This window comes from Xyrauchen texanus, chromosome 14, assembly GCF_025860055.1.
Source record: "Xyrauchen texanus isolate HMW12.3.18 chromosome 14, RBS_HiC_50CHRs, whole genome shotgun sequence".
In the NCBI taxonomy this organism is placed as follows: domain Eukaryota; kingdom Metazoa; phylum Chordata; class Actinopteri; order Cypriniformes; family Catostomidae; genus Xyrauchen; species Xyrauchen texanus.
In genome coordinates, this window is record NC_068289.1 from 27,518,856 (window position 1) to 27,532,918 (window position 14,063).

The window sequence follows — 14,063 nt, forward strand, 5'->3', positions numbered from 1 at the left end:
CAGTACTTTCCATAATACTCTCCTAATATGAAATCTGTACGTGCAATGTCAAAAGTTTTAATTTGAGGTAAATTGGTCTGATATTTAATAATTTTTTAAATATTGCAAATGTATGGGCTTAATGTGAATCCTTGAAATTATCGCATTTATTTTAACCATGCTCCTCAGAGGCAGTTCATTGATTTTCTTAAAAAGGTGCTGCATAGGGCACTGCACAGAGGGACGTCAGATCATTCCTGATCCCTGAAAGTGATTGGTCAATGGAAGTCGACAGTGGCCAGCAGCTGAAATTTATTATGAGGTCACCATAACCTCCATAGTCCGGATGTAGTGTTATGGAAAGGAATCAGTTAAAAAAGTCATAATGATTGAGCTTACTGTTCAAAGAATAGGGACTGGAGGCAGCCTATGAAAAGAAGAAGCTAAAATATGTGTGGTGTGAAGTATTAAAAAGTATGCATTATGGGCTAGCACAGAACAAGTCAAAATACTTATTTGTCATTTTCAGTTTTGTTCAAGGTCATTAAATATAAGGTTTTTAAATAACTTTTAGAATAAGTTAAAGAATCGTATTTGGGGTAAAAAAAAAAAAAAAAAAAAAGCCCTCCTATTGCAGGGGCTAAAGGCTCCCATAAAACACATTGTTTTACTTAAATGAGGCAAATACACTTTTTTATGAAAAATGTTCAAAGTGGGCTCACTCTGAATCCAGTTACAATGGAGATTCATTTTTTATATATATATAAAATACCAAATGTGATTGAAATTAACATAAAATGGTTCACACTTTTCTGAAGTGAATATTTTGAATAAGCAGAATGTTCATTTATTTCTCAAAAAAATAAGAAGAAAGAATGCATTTTCAGTCTCAAAAGTATTTGCCTAATTTGACAAATTGTGCCCTATAAAATTTGTCCCTGTATTTCTACAATATCACTATAAGCCCCCCTGGGGGTCTTTTACCTCAAGGTCCACACACTTGGGGTAAAAGGACTCCCTCTCACCTTAAAAAAAAAAAAAAAAAAAAAAGGATTTTAATCAAAACATTACATTATGTTGCTCAATCAGTATTCAATAAAAAGAGATGTATTTCTACAATGTTGATACACAGAAAATAAAAGCACATTTTCCTTAAAGTGTGCCTTTAGCCCAGTTGTACCCTACAATTTATTTGTTGTATAAAATAAGTGACAGTGTTGCCATTGTCTAAATTATGATAGAAAGCTGCCATCTGCTGTGCAGTACAGGAAATGCTGATTTACAGATTTAGAATAAATTTCTAAATTAGGAAACTGAGTTATTCTTTATAGTGGTGATTTAAATGATGTTTTCAGAAAAAAAGTGAATTAATGACATGCTCCTGTCATGTATACTGAAATAATAGTCTTTGAATGTATACAAATATTTATTACAAAAACAAATGCTTTGGGCTACACTTTAACTAAGGTTATATACAGATAAAAGCACACAAGATTATTTTGCAAGTCATGTTAAAGGAATAGTTCACCCAAAAATGTTATACTCTCATGATTTACTCATACTCATGCCATCTCAGATGTGTTTGACTTTCTTCTGCTGAACACAAAGATTTTTAGAAATATATCTCAGCTCTGTCCATACCAGTGAATGGTGGACAGAGCTTTGAAGGTCCAAAAAGTACATAAAGGCAGCATCATAGTAATCCATACAGATACACATTCTTCTAAAAATATTTGTTTTGGTTCAGCAGAAGAAAGAAAAGCCATACACATCTTGGATAGCATGAGGGTGAGAATATTTTGAGAGAATTAAAATGTTGGGGTGAACTACCCCTTTAAGACACAAGACAGAGTTGTGTATATGTTTGTGTTTGTTTTAATGATAGAGAAGATAATTGTGTATGGTATGTGGTAAGCAAAGCATCCTGGTTTTGCTGAGTCTTTTTTGGCCCAGGGAACGGCGAATACGCCATCTACACATCTGAGACAACGAGCATGGGTCTGCAGAACCAAAAACAAGCCAAATCAGTTGCACAGTGCACAGGGGCATACTCAATGGTAAGACACTGTTTATTTATATACTTTGGGCTATATATATACTGTGCAGTTATATATTGTGTTTTCATATTTACCTAAAGTCTGCAGGAGATGTTTAACGTTTTGATCTGTAGTCAAATCCAGTGGTTTCATTCCCTCAGAGTTCCTTGATGTCCTATCAGCCCCATAAACTAACAGTAGCTCCACCTCCCCTGCCCCGCAAACTCTGGTTGCAGCATGTAAAGGTGTGTCAAGACCCCACCCACACTGCACATCAGCACCTAAAGACAAAAACAGGAGTGATTTAGAGATCATCACTCTCATCAAAGCTATGTTAAAAGTAATGTGGTTATACATGTGAATCTCACTAAAACTGCCAAGAACATGTCTGTATTATATTTCTCCCAAAATCAAATAAGAAATTATCATTTGTAGAGAGAAAATGTATTTTTGTGGACTACAAAGAGTTTTTGCATTGTGATATTTAAGCATGTTTCCACCAATTCTCTTTACTGTATTGCAATAAAATAATATATCACATTTAAATAAGTTTTTGTAGGGGCAAGGTAGCTCAGCGAGTATTAATGCTGACTACCACCCCTAGAGTTACGGGTTTATATCCAGGGTGTGCTGAGTGACTCCAGCCCGGTCTTCTAAGCAACCAAATTGGCCCGGTTGCTAGGGAGGGAAGTGTCACATGGGATAACCTCACCCTTGTTGCATTCTTGCACTCTGTGGGGTGTGTGAGGAGATGTTCGTGGATGCCGCGGAGAATAACATGAAGCCTCCACACGTGGTACGTCTCCACAGTAACGCGTTCAACAAGCCACGTGATAAGGTGCACGGATTAAAGGTCTCAGAGGCAACTGAGATTCATCCTCCGCCACCTGGATTGAGGCGAGTCACTACGCCTTAAAGCACATACACTCACCTAAAGGATTATTAGGAACACCTGTTCAATTTCTCATTAATGCAATTATCTAATCAACCAATCACATGGCAGTTGCTTCAATGCATTTAGGGGTGTGGTCCTGGTCAAGACAATCTCCTGAACTCCAAACTGAATGTCAGAATGGGAAAGAAAGGTGATTTAAGCAATTTTGAGCGTGGCATGGTTGTTGGTGCCAGACGGGCCGGTCTGAGTATTTCACAATCTGCTCGGTTACTGGGATTTTCACGCACAACCATTTCTAGGGTTTACAAAGAATGGTGTGAAAAGGGAAAAACATCCAGTATGCGGCAGTCCTGTGGGCGAAAATGCCTTGTTGATGCTAGAGGTCAGAGGAGAATGGGCCGACTGATTCAAGCTGATAGAAGAGCAACTTTGTCTGAAATAATCACTCGTTACAACCGAGGTATGCAGCAAAGCATTTGTGAAGCCACAACACACACAACCTTGAGGCAGATGGGCTACAACAGCAGAAGACCCCACCGGGTACCACTCATCTCCACTACAAATAGGAAAAAGAGGCTACAATTTGCAAGAGCTCACCAAAATTGGACAGATGAAGACTGGAAAAATGTTGCCTGGTCTGATGAGTCTCGATTTCTGTTGAGACATTCAGATGGTAGAGTCGGAATTTGGCGTAAACAGATTGAGAACATGGATCCATCATGCCTTGTTACCACTGTGCAGGCTGGTGGTGGTGGTGTAATGGTGTGGGGGATGTTTTCTTGGCACACTTTAGGCCCCTTAGTGCCAATTGGGCATCGTTTAAATGCCACGGCCTACCTGAGCATTGTTTCTGACCATGTCCATCCCTTTATGGCCACCATGTACCCATCCTCTGATGGCTACTTCCAGCAGGATAATGCACCATGTCACAAAGCTCGAATCATTTCAAATTGGTTTCTTGAACATGACAATGAGTTCACTGTACTAAAATGGCCCCCACAGTCACCAGATCTCAACCCAATAGAGCATCTTTGGGATGTGGTGGAATGGGAGCTTCGTGCCCTGGATGTGCATCCCACAAATCTCCATCAACTGCAAGATGCTATCCTATCAATATGGGCCAACATTTCTAAAGAATGCTTTCAGCACCTTGTTGAATCAATGCCACGTAGAATTAAGGCAGTTCTGAAGGCGAAAGGGGGTCAAACACAGTATTAGTATGGTGTTCCTAATAATCCTTTAGGTGAGTGTATGTGCTTCATTAAAATGAAAATAATGTAAAAATCCCAAAAATCTAAATTATCCTAAAATAAACTTTATTTTCTTTAAGCAGAATATAAATTCAATGAATTGTTTTCAATCTATAAGAATGTCTTGTGGTGAAGTGTGTGATTCTGACCTGACATAAGCAGGCTCCGTACACAGTCTGTGCTCTTGGCTACACATGCACAGTACAGCGCTGTTCCTATGCTTGGCACCTCCATTTCAACATTCACACCATGAGACAGCAGCATTTCAACGCATGCTGTGTGACCTAAAGCATACATATAGATAGACGGTTTATTTAAATCCCAAATGACTGATCTTAATATTTCTTATGTTTACAGTGTACTGTATATTCACATGCAAATCACACAAACTCACATACCTCTCTTTGCTGCTTCATGAAGAGGTGAATTTAGCAGATGAGCTGGATGGTGGACAGAGCTGTACATCAAAATGAGGCTGATGAGGGTGGGGTTTCCACTATAACATGCACTAAATAGAGGAGTAGCTCCATCAACAGTGACAGCATTTGCCTGAAGACACACACACACACACACACACACACACACACACACATATATATATATATATATATATATATATATATATTGTAGTCATAAGTGTATGAATATGCAGAAACAGTGAGAAAACATAATTTTTCACAAAGACGGTCATAAACAGTACATACATCAGCTCCATGCTCCAGCAGAATTTTTGCACAAGAAAAATGGCCTCCAACACACGCTTCATGCAGTGGAGTGATTCCATCCAGTGTAGCTATGCCCACACAAAACCCCTGTTCATATGTAAAAATGCACAATTAATGAATGCATACCCTCAAACTTCAACATGGAACAGCTTCAGTGGACTCATCAGTCAAACATAAAAAAGTCTACATGTCATTGCATTAAAAATCAAACCAAGTGCATCTGCAAAACTGCATCTTTGAAATTACAGTTTTTCTCAGTCGCTTTGGTGCATTTCTCACATCACTATTTACATTTGCACAACAGTTAGTTCAACCTCCACAACATTTAGTCATTTGTGCACATCATAGTAGCAGTTTTTCATTCCTTCCAACAAATTGCGAATGCTTTTGGACATGCATCAACTGCTTTCATACAACTCTCTGCTGTTCTATAACATTATCACTTGCTTATGTCATGTCAGTCAAAATGAACTATACTTGTGAATGCTGAATAGTCATTCCATATAAAACTAATAGTCCTCATTTCATTGCTTCAGTCATTACATACAAAAATGTTGAACTAGTTGTCAAAATCTGTCAAGCAAATAAAATTAAAAAAATTTAATTTTAAAATTTTTTCTGAAACATCTCCTAAATTGAACAATTTCTCTCAGGTGAATCTTTCACTGATGAGAAGGGGTGTGTGAAGTATTAGTTGCAACCAATGATAAGCCACTTCTCTACAATCACTGTCAGAGCTGAATCCCATAAACCCCCACTTTACAAGCATATATGAACCAAGCAGGACATAGTGTGTACCATTTCTACAATACTGTGACACATAAATGGAAGGTCAGCCTCGTGGAAGAGGGGTGAGGGTGCGGGGAGGAAGAGGAAGGAGACAAAACAGGGGAAGAGGAAGAAGAGGCCAAGTACATAGGCGGATCCCTGATGAAATCAGGGCTACAATTGTGGATCATGTTGTCAATCACGACCTAACAGTGGCTGAGGCTGGTCGAAGGGTGCAGCCAAATGTTGGGAGAACCACTGTAAATTCAATTATTCAAACATTTCGTCGGGAGAACAGGTGTGTATAAATGGACAGTAATTCAGCACTAAACAATCTGCACTGCACTACTGTCATTGTGTCATACATGAAGCTTGCAGTGGGACAATAACTTGTCACTGTACATTTTACATTTAGACGTACAGCTTTACTGTATCACACATTTAGTGTATTGTAGTGTTACAGTAAAGATTTGCCATATTTACTGTAATTTTACTCTGCACCACACAGGATTGCAAGACAACCTCGCAGAGGTGGAAGAGGGCCCCTTTTTACTCCGCAACAAGAGGAAGCCATTTGTGCAATGGTGATTGCAAACAATGCCATAAGGTTGAGAGAGATACAAAGTGCTGTTATAGAGGATGACAACGTCTTTGGGAATATTGAATCTGTTTCAGTCGCTACAATTGACAGAGTGCTTAGGAGGAATGAAATGCACATGAAACAATTGTACAATGTGCCATTTGAACGGAACAGCGACAGAGTGAAGGAGATCCATCACCAGTATGTACAGGTAAAACATGTATGTGTTCTATGCATATACTGTAATGTTCAGTGCCGTAAACTGTTTACTTTGTGTAGTGTCATGCACTACACTTACATGACAGTTCTGTGTATGTGTATTCACAGTGCATACTGTACAATATGTTGTCCAAAATGCATTATGTTACACAGGAAAAGTTGTTATAGTTTTTCTCACTCCCTCTTCTGTAATAAAGAATGTACTGGAGCTGGAGGCCAGGGAACCGCTGCACACATTCATATACCTTGATGAGGCAGGTTTCAATCTGGCAAAAGGTAGAAGACGTGGAAGGAATCGCATTGGACAGAGAGCAACCATTGATGTCCCAGGCCAACGAGGAGGGAATATTACTATGTGTGCAGCCATCTCAGAAAACGGCGTCCTCACCCATATCCCCCGTCTTGGTCCATACAACACACAACATCTGCTGACTTTTTTAGACACTCTTTACAGGGACATAATCCCTGAGAATGAGAGGGGTCTAACTGGAGACCATCTGAGCAAGCATGTTGTTGTTTGGGATAATGTGCGTTTTCACCACTCAGATCTCGTCAGACAGTGGTTTGCAGCACATGATAGGATGCTGGTGGAATATCTCCCTCCCTACTCACCATTCCTAAATCCAATAGAGGAGTTTTTCTCTTCCTGGAGGTGGAAGGTATATGACCGTCATCCACATACCCAAATGGCCCTGCTAGTGGCCATGGATGCAGCGTGTGATGACATCACAGCAGAGTCCTGCAGAGGGTGGATTCGCCACTCGAGAAGATACTTTCTTCGCTGCATTGCAAGAGATGATATTCGCTGTGATGTAGATGAAATTATGTGGCCAGACAGAGAGGAACGTCTGGATGTGCATGAATGATTACAGTACTATGTATGTTCAGTTCCAATATGTACTGCAATATTGTTTACAGTTGTGCACAGCTCTACCCAAAGGGAGTTTATGTTTGTTGTAAATAAGGGTGTATTTTTTCTTTGGCACAATGCTGTGAACAAATTAGAATTGCAAAGAAGTAACAATGTGAAACATACATATTCAGTGTCTTGTACTCAGGTATCTCACTAAATACAGTAATGTGTAACTTTACTGTATTTTTCAAATGGCTGTGCAAATAGTATATAGTGCTGTCTTGAGCATTTTCAGGTAGTGTCACCAAGATCTGACTTTTTTGCATTGGAAAACATTTACAGAGTAAACTGTCATAATGAAAACATGACAAAGCCATTTGACTATCTTGTTCATAAACAATGGTGTCAGGACTTTTCATCTTGACGACACGGACACTTTCATTGACATGAATACTTGCTTTTGAGGAATGAGCTATCCATTTTGAGAAAGTGACACGCTTTTGCAGGTTATCAACTAGGTTTTGCAGTTTGAACTAATTGTTTTGAGAACTGCATTAACTGTTGTGCAAATGTAAATAGTGATGTGAGAAATGCACCAAAGCGACTGAGAAAAACTGTAATATCCATAAATTCATATAATTAGTTATCTAATACAATACAGTAACAGTCATAAATTGTTATGTTAATTGTACATACAAGTAATAAATGTGTAATGGTGCAGGTCGTGTGGTCTTACTGGTTAATTGTTAAATGTTAACTTTGTAGCTATCCATTCTGTGTAGTGTTATACGACAATGTTTGTGAAAGCAGATAAAGCACCTCAAATAAACCAGAACTTGAAGGAATATTTTGGTTTCAAAGTAATATCTGTTGACAGCAATTCTAATCTGGTAATGATAACATATTACATTACTAAAATTGTAGTCAGTAATGATATTTCTTGGATTATATTTTAAAGTCATCTAATCTGATTGCTTTTGGATTCCTTTTGACCGAATTCTTGTTTGTTTGATGTAACATGCAATTGAGTGGGATATACTTGTATTATTTTGATATAATGTTGCTTAAATTCATTAAAGAATACTTACTTAGTGGACCAAAATATGAGAACTGATATGATTTTTTATATGTGTGATTTCCTTGCTATTTGTTTGTTTTTGAGTGAAATAAAAAAGGCACTTAAAATGTCCTTACTCCAGCAATTTTGGCATTACAAATGACATCCATGTGTTGCAACAAATCAAAGTTATATTTGTGAATCAACAACAACAACAACAAAATTCTCAAAAGCTGTCACAATGATTAACATGTAATCATTTAATCAGAAACTGTAATCTGATTGAGTATTTTTTATGTAATTTAATCTAATTACAAGTACTTGATTTTTCTAATCTGATTATGTTATCCAGATTACATGTAACTAACTGATCAAGATACTATTATAGTATCTTGACCAGCACTAACTGATCAAGATACTATTGATTCCAAGAAAAATTGTAATTTTGAATAGTTTATTTATTAAAAGCAAAAATTGCAGATAAAGTAAGATACTTCCAGTGAACGTGAATAGGGCCAGTTCATAAACTTTAAAATGCACACTGTATCAAATGTATAGCCACGAGACGTAAGCACTATATTTGTTAATGTGATTTTTTATAAAATTGCTTAATAACCTTATCTGTGTAAAGTTATATTCATTATTTACTTTGTTAACATGACAATGTTATGGCGGTAAACCAGATAAATGCTGTAACGTCAGTAAACCCATGATATAACCATGTGACGAGGAGGAGGATGGTGGGGCCGGGCCATGAGGACACACGTGTTTGTATGTGTGCGTGTTGTTTTAAGTTTATTTCTGTCATTAAAGTTTACGTTGACTGTTCTGCCGGTTCCCAACTCCTCATTGCCCATCCTTTACCTGTTGCAAACCAATGTGTACATGATATGTAGATGCTATAATTATGTAAATATTCTTGTGGCTATACTTTTAAAGCACTGTGCATTTTAGTTTTTATGGACTAGCCCCACATGCCTTACTGTAATCGTGAATTTAGCTTTTTATTTTTTATTTTGTGGAACTCAACATTATGCCACAAATGGTGTTGATTCATCTAAATTTGTATGGAACCTGGAGCAATAACCTTTAATGCTTATTCTTTCATCAATACCTGTGAAAGGAGTCTTTTCAGTGGCAGCAATCTTCCTTGCAGTGCAGCATCATGTAGAGGTGTTCTGTCATCCCAGGAGCCTGATAAAACGGAAAGATGTTTACTTAGCTATTTAAATGAGCACATACTAGGCCCAATACATTTCTATACAAAGCTAATTATAACCAAAATCCTACCCATAAAAGAAAACGTTTTGCATTCTTAAAATTAAATATGAATTATTATTACATTTAAGGACAAAGGGAGGTCAAATAGCTACATCTATAACAAAGCAATGCTCTTCAAACCCACACACACTTATGATAAGACACAGACATGCCAACCTACAGTCCATTATTTTTTAATAAAGTTAGCACTAGCTCTTTAAAATTAATAATTCAAAAATAGCCTGGCCTTTTTCTGTTTCCAAAGCATACAATTGTATACTAAAAACTATTTATTTGAAAGATTTACACATCTCATAAAATTCCATCAGATTAAATTGAGTGGTCATTAAAGAAATATCATTTAAAAACTATAAATATTGTAATATTTATTTAGTTAAAAAATGCACAATTCAATTTGATGGGGTTTTGTTATGAAATTATAATGCGGAAATCTTAAAAATAGGCTAAAATATTTTTGAGTGTATAAAACTCAATGCTGCTGGCTTGTTGTTGTATGTTATTATCATGTAATATGGTGTTTATGATACAATGGTGTAATATCACATGCAGACAACTAATCAGTGTTTTAGGTAGAGCAATAAAACATAAAACAGATAAATAAAAAATACACTGAAGGTCCTTGTGGTCTGTTGTATGATTGACTACTGAAAAGATTCAAGAACAAAGGGAGCAGCAGAGGTAAAGAAAAACTCACCTGCCATAAGTGTGTTACACACTTTTCCTCCATACATGTTAAACCTGTTATCCCATAGCTTACTCCAGATGCTCACCTCAGCATGAACCACAGCCATACTTAAACTTCACAATAAGAAACCTCAAGAGACCTCGTGGAATACGAGATAGTGTTACACAGTGGATCTCTTCAGCGGAGTTTATATGGCCTTCAGAGATACAAGTACCCCCTTGGGCACGAATGCACCTCCCACAGTTATCAGTGATATGTGAATACACCCCCAACTAACCAAACTCCCAGAGGTGAGTGACCCCACACAAACAATGGTCTCCTCAAAGTGAGTAAAGGGCCACAGAGGATAAAACATCTACATTTAGCAAGATTTGCTATGCAATTGAACTATTTAGGCAATAAATGAAATGAATGAAACTTTTGTTACATAAATAAAATGCCCAAAGAAGTCAGTGCAAATACAAAGCATTCCCTCTCTTGAACACAAATATTTCACAAACATTTGTTTTACAGCTGAAAAAATAGATATTTGCTCATATATACAGTATGTGAAAAAACTAAAACTAAAAAAAAAAAATACAAAAGAAAAACACATACAAAAAACAATTAACCATTAACAAGAGTCAATGTAACTGCAAATCTAATTGGTGATACATGATTTGCATCCAGTGTTATGCAGAAAAGGGACAATTCTAGCTGGGTTGACAGGCTGTTGAATATGTTTGTGTGTGAAAGCAGTCAGAAAGGCTGATAAGTATGCGTAAACAGCTCATAGTTGTAGACTTGAATGAATGAGGGTGTGAATAATCTGCCATTTGGGTGTTAGCATAAGACTTGAGCAGAAAGACCCTGATGGATATCTCAAACAAAAACAGCTACTTTACCTTATATTAACATGCCTCATTATAGTCAAGAACAGTTGTCTATTGCAAGCAAATTCTGACCTATTCATTGACTTCATATACTGTCTTTTCATTAGAATAAACTTTTAAATTCTACTCTTAATATTTTCTATACAAATTTTCATTTTTTTTTTGGCTTACTTTGATATCAAATTTTTTTTTTTAAAGTTCAAAGATTACATTTATTGCAGATTTTGTTAAAAAAAAAAAAAAAAAAAAAAAACAGAAAGACTACTAAACAGGAAGTATGAAAGCTTATGGATTATGATCATGTTTAGAATATGCACAGAGAAGGTCAGTATAAAGCAGGTATGAAAAGTGTGACATGAAGGAGTGCAAATCATCTGGAGTAAAAAAACAGCTCTACTTTAGAGCTAATTAGTTGAGTGTTTGGCATTAAACATTCTGCCTGTATGCGTCAGTTAAATGTAGAAAGAGGGTAAAACATATATTGAAATAAAACATATGCTGTGGTGTAAAAGATATTTGCATTTAGGAGTGATATATGAAAGGAAGTCTGTTATTTAAATTTTATAATTCAGTGAAATCTGTGAAAATGGTTATTTGAAGAGTGCATCTGCAAAAGCAGAAGCTGGAGTGGGTGAAGATTAAAAAAAGTGTATTAAAAGCTTTCTGTACACCTGAGGTCCTTGATTTGTACAAAAATGTAAACAGGTATAGTCAGTGCTTGTTTTGGAGTTCCTTTGCTTACATCTGTTCCTCCATAAATATAGTTAATCATGAGCCTTATTTAAGGTCATGTCAGAGAATGGGTCAGGACACAGAGGTCAAAGCTGGGTTTGGTGTTTTACTTTTCTTCTTACTAGCACTCTGGTCCAATCGGCTGTTGGGGCCAGATGCATCTATGGCCACATCAATCAGGTGATCTGGGTGGAGCCACTGCAGGAGAAGCAGGAAGAGGAAGTCTATTACAGCAAAAAAGGAGAAAATGGAGCCTGCCACTGCACCACAATGAGAGCCCAGTCTGTACAATGAGAGCCCAATCATACAGAAAGCGGCAAAACTGGCTCCTTGCACACCTGGTTATACACCTAAAGAAAGAGTGGCAAAATTACACGAAGATGGTTAAATTACTAAGCAAGTATTTACTTTGATAATAAAATTACTCCAAGAAATAATATTTTCATTCAAGCATAATACTAAACTCACCATTTCTGTGCATTCAGCAATGTTTTTCCAGGTGCACAGGGTTTGGACCTTGTGGCGGATGGTAGCAGGAGACACCACATTTCCTGTATGTATTCTATTAATTACAGTTTCTAAGCCGTCACATAATGGAGGAAATGTTGGTTCACACAGAGTCACCAACTCATCAGGCAGGACCTCAGGTATACCTCCAACTCGAGTGCTTACCACCTACACATACACAAAGCAAAGGTTACCATTTAGAACTTAAGTCTATTAGTAAATGTTATTATCATATTAAAAACATCCTACATAGTTCAACCTTTAAAACAAGAAAAATTAAATTGATGGAATTGAAACTGTCTACAACTCATATGTATCTACACTCACCTAAAGGATTATTAGGAACACCATACAAATACTGTGTTTGACCCCCTTTCGCCTTCAGAACTGCCTTAATTCTACGTGGCATTGATTCAACAAGGTGCTGAAAGCATTCTTTAGAAATGTTGGCCCATATTGATAGGATAGCATCTTGCAGTTGATGGAGATTTGTGGGATGCACATCCAGGGCACGAAGCTCCCGTTCCACCACATCCCAAAGATGCTCTATTGGGTTGAGATCTGGTAACTGTGGGGGCCATTTTAGTACAGTGAACTCATTGTCATGTTCAAGAAACCAATTTGAAATGAATCGAGCTTTGTGACATGGTGCATTATCCTGCTGGAAGTAGCCATCAGAGGATGGGTACATGGTTGCCATGAAGGGATGGACATGGTCAGAAACAATGCTCAGGTAGGCCATGGCATTTAAACGATGCCCAATTGGCACTAAGGGGCCTAAAGTGTGCCAAGAAAACATTCCCCACACCATTACACCACCACCACCAGCCTGCACAGTGGTAACAAGGCATGATGAATCCATGTTCTCATTCTGTTTACGCCAAATTCTGACTCTACCATCTGAATGTCTCAACAGAAATCGAGACTCATCAGACCAGGCAACGTTTTTCCAGTCTTCAACTGTCCAATTTTGGTGAGCTCTTGCAAATTGTAGCCTCTTTTTCCTAATTGTAGTGGAGATGAGTGGTACCCGGTGGGGTCTTCTGCTGTTGTAGCCCATCCGCCTCAAGGTTGTGCGTGTTGTAGCTTCACAAATGCTTTGCTGCATACCTCGGTTGTAACGAGTGGTTATTTCAGGCAAAGTTGCTCTTCTATCAGCTTGAATCAGTCGGCCCATTCTCCTCTGACCTCTAGCATCAACAAGGCATTTTCGCCCACAGGACTGCCGCATACTGGATGTTTTTCCTTTTCACACCATTCTTTGTAAACCCTAGAAATGGTTGTGCATGAAAATCCCAGTAACTGAGCAGACTGTGAAATACTCAGACCGGCCCGTCTGGCACCAACAACCATGCCACGCTCAAAATTGCTTAAATCACCTTTCTTTCCCATTCTGACATTCAGTTTGGAGTTCAGGAGATTGTCTTGACCAGGACCACACCCCTAAATGCATTGAAGCAACTGCCATGTGATTGGTTGATTAGATAATTGCATTAATGAGAAATTGAACAGGTGTTCCTAATAATCCTTTAGGTGAGTGTATATAAATTATACTGTGTATACTGTCATGTGCTGTATGCCACACAGTGTCATGCTGCACAAGTTAAGTCAACATGAAGTAGCA

At 37.6% G+C, this 14,063-nt stretch overlaps 1 protein-coding gene across 1 annotated transcript; it reads right to left on the reverse strand.

The window, feature by feature from the left end:
• Window positions 1-1,854: 1,854 nt before the first annotated feature.
• LOC127655125 (ankyrin repeat and SOCS box protein 5-like) lies at window positions 1,855-10,434 on the reverse strand. The gene is made up of 7 exons (XM_052142761.1): window positions 10,338-10,434; window positions 9,477-9,556; window positions 4,865-4,972; window positions 4,559-4,709; window positions 4,310-4,444; window positions 2,111-2,296; window positions 1,855-1,979 (listed from the first exon to the last, which is right to left on the reverse strand). Exons 1-7 carry the CDS (start codon window positions 10,432-10,434, stop codon window positions 1,855-1,857), a joined length of 882 nt encoding a protein of 293 aa, XP_051998721.1.
• Window positions 10,435-14,063: the final 3,629 nt, after the last annotated feature.

What these genes read in the sequence shown, in the direction of transcription:
- LOC127655125 (XM_052142761.1), bottom strand. Translation starts at nt 10,434, where the DNA reads ATGGCTGTGGTTCATGCTGAGGTGAGCATCTGGAGTAAGCTATGGGAT. An exon ending in TGCTGGAGCATGGAGCTGAT is followed by an intron (nt 4,710 to 4,864) that starts GTATGTACTGTT and finishes GTGTGTCTTCAG; the next exon opens with GCAAATGCTGTCACTGTTGA. An exon ending in TCATGAAGCAGCAAAGAGAG is followed by an intron (nt 4,445 to 4,558) that starts GTATGTGAGTTT and finishes TGTATGCTTTAG; the next exon opens with GTCACACAGCATGCGTTGAA.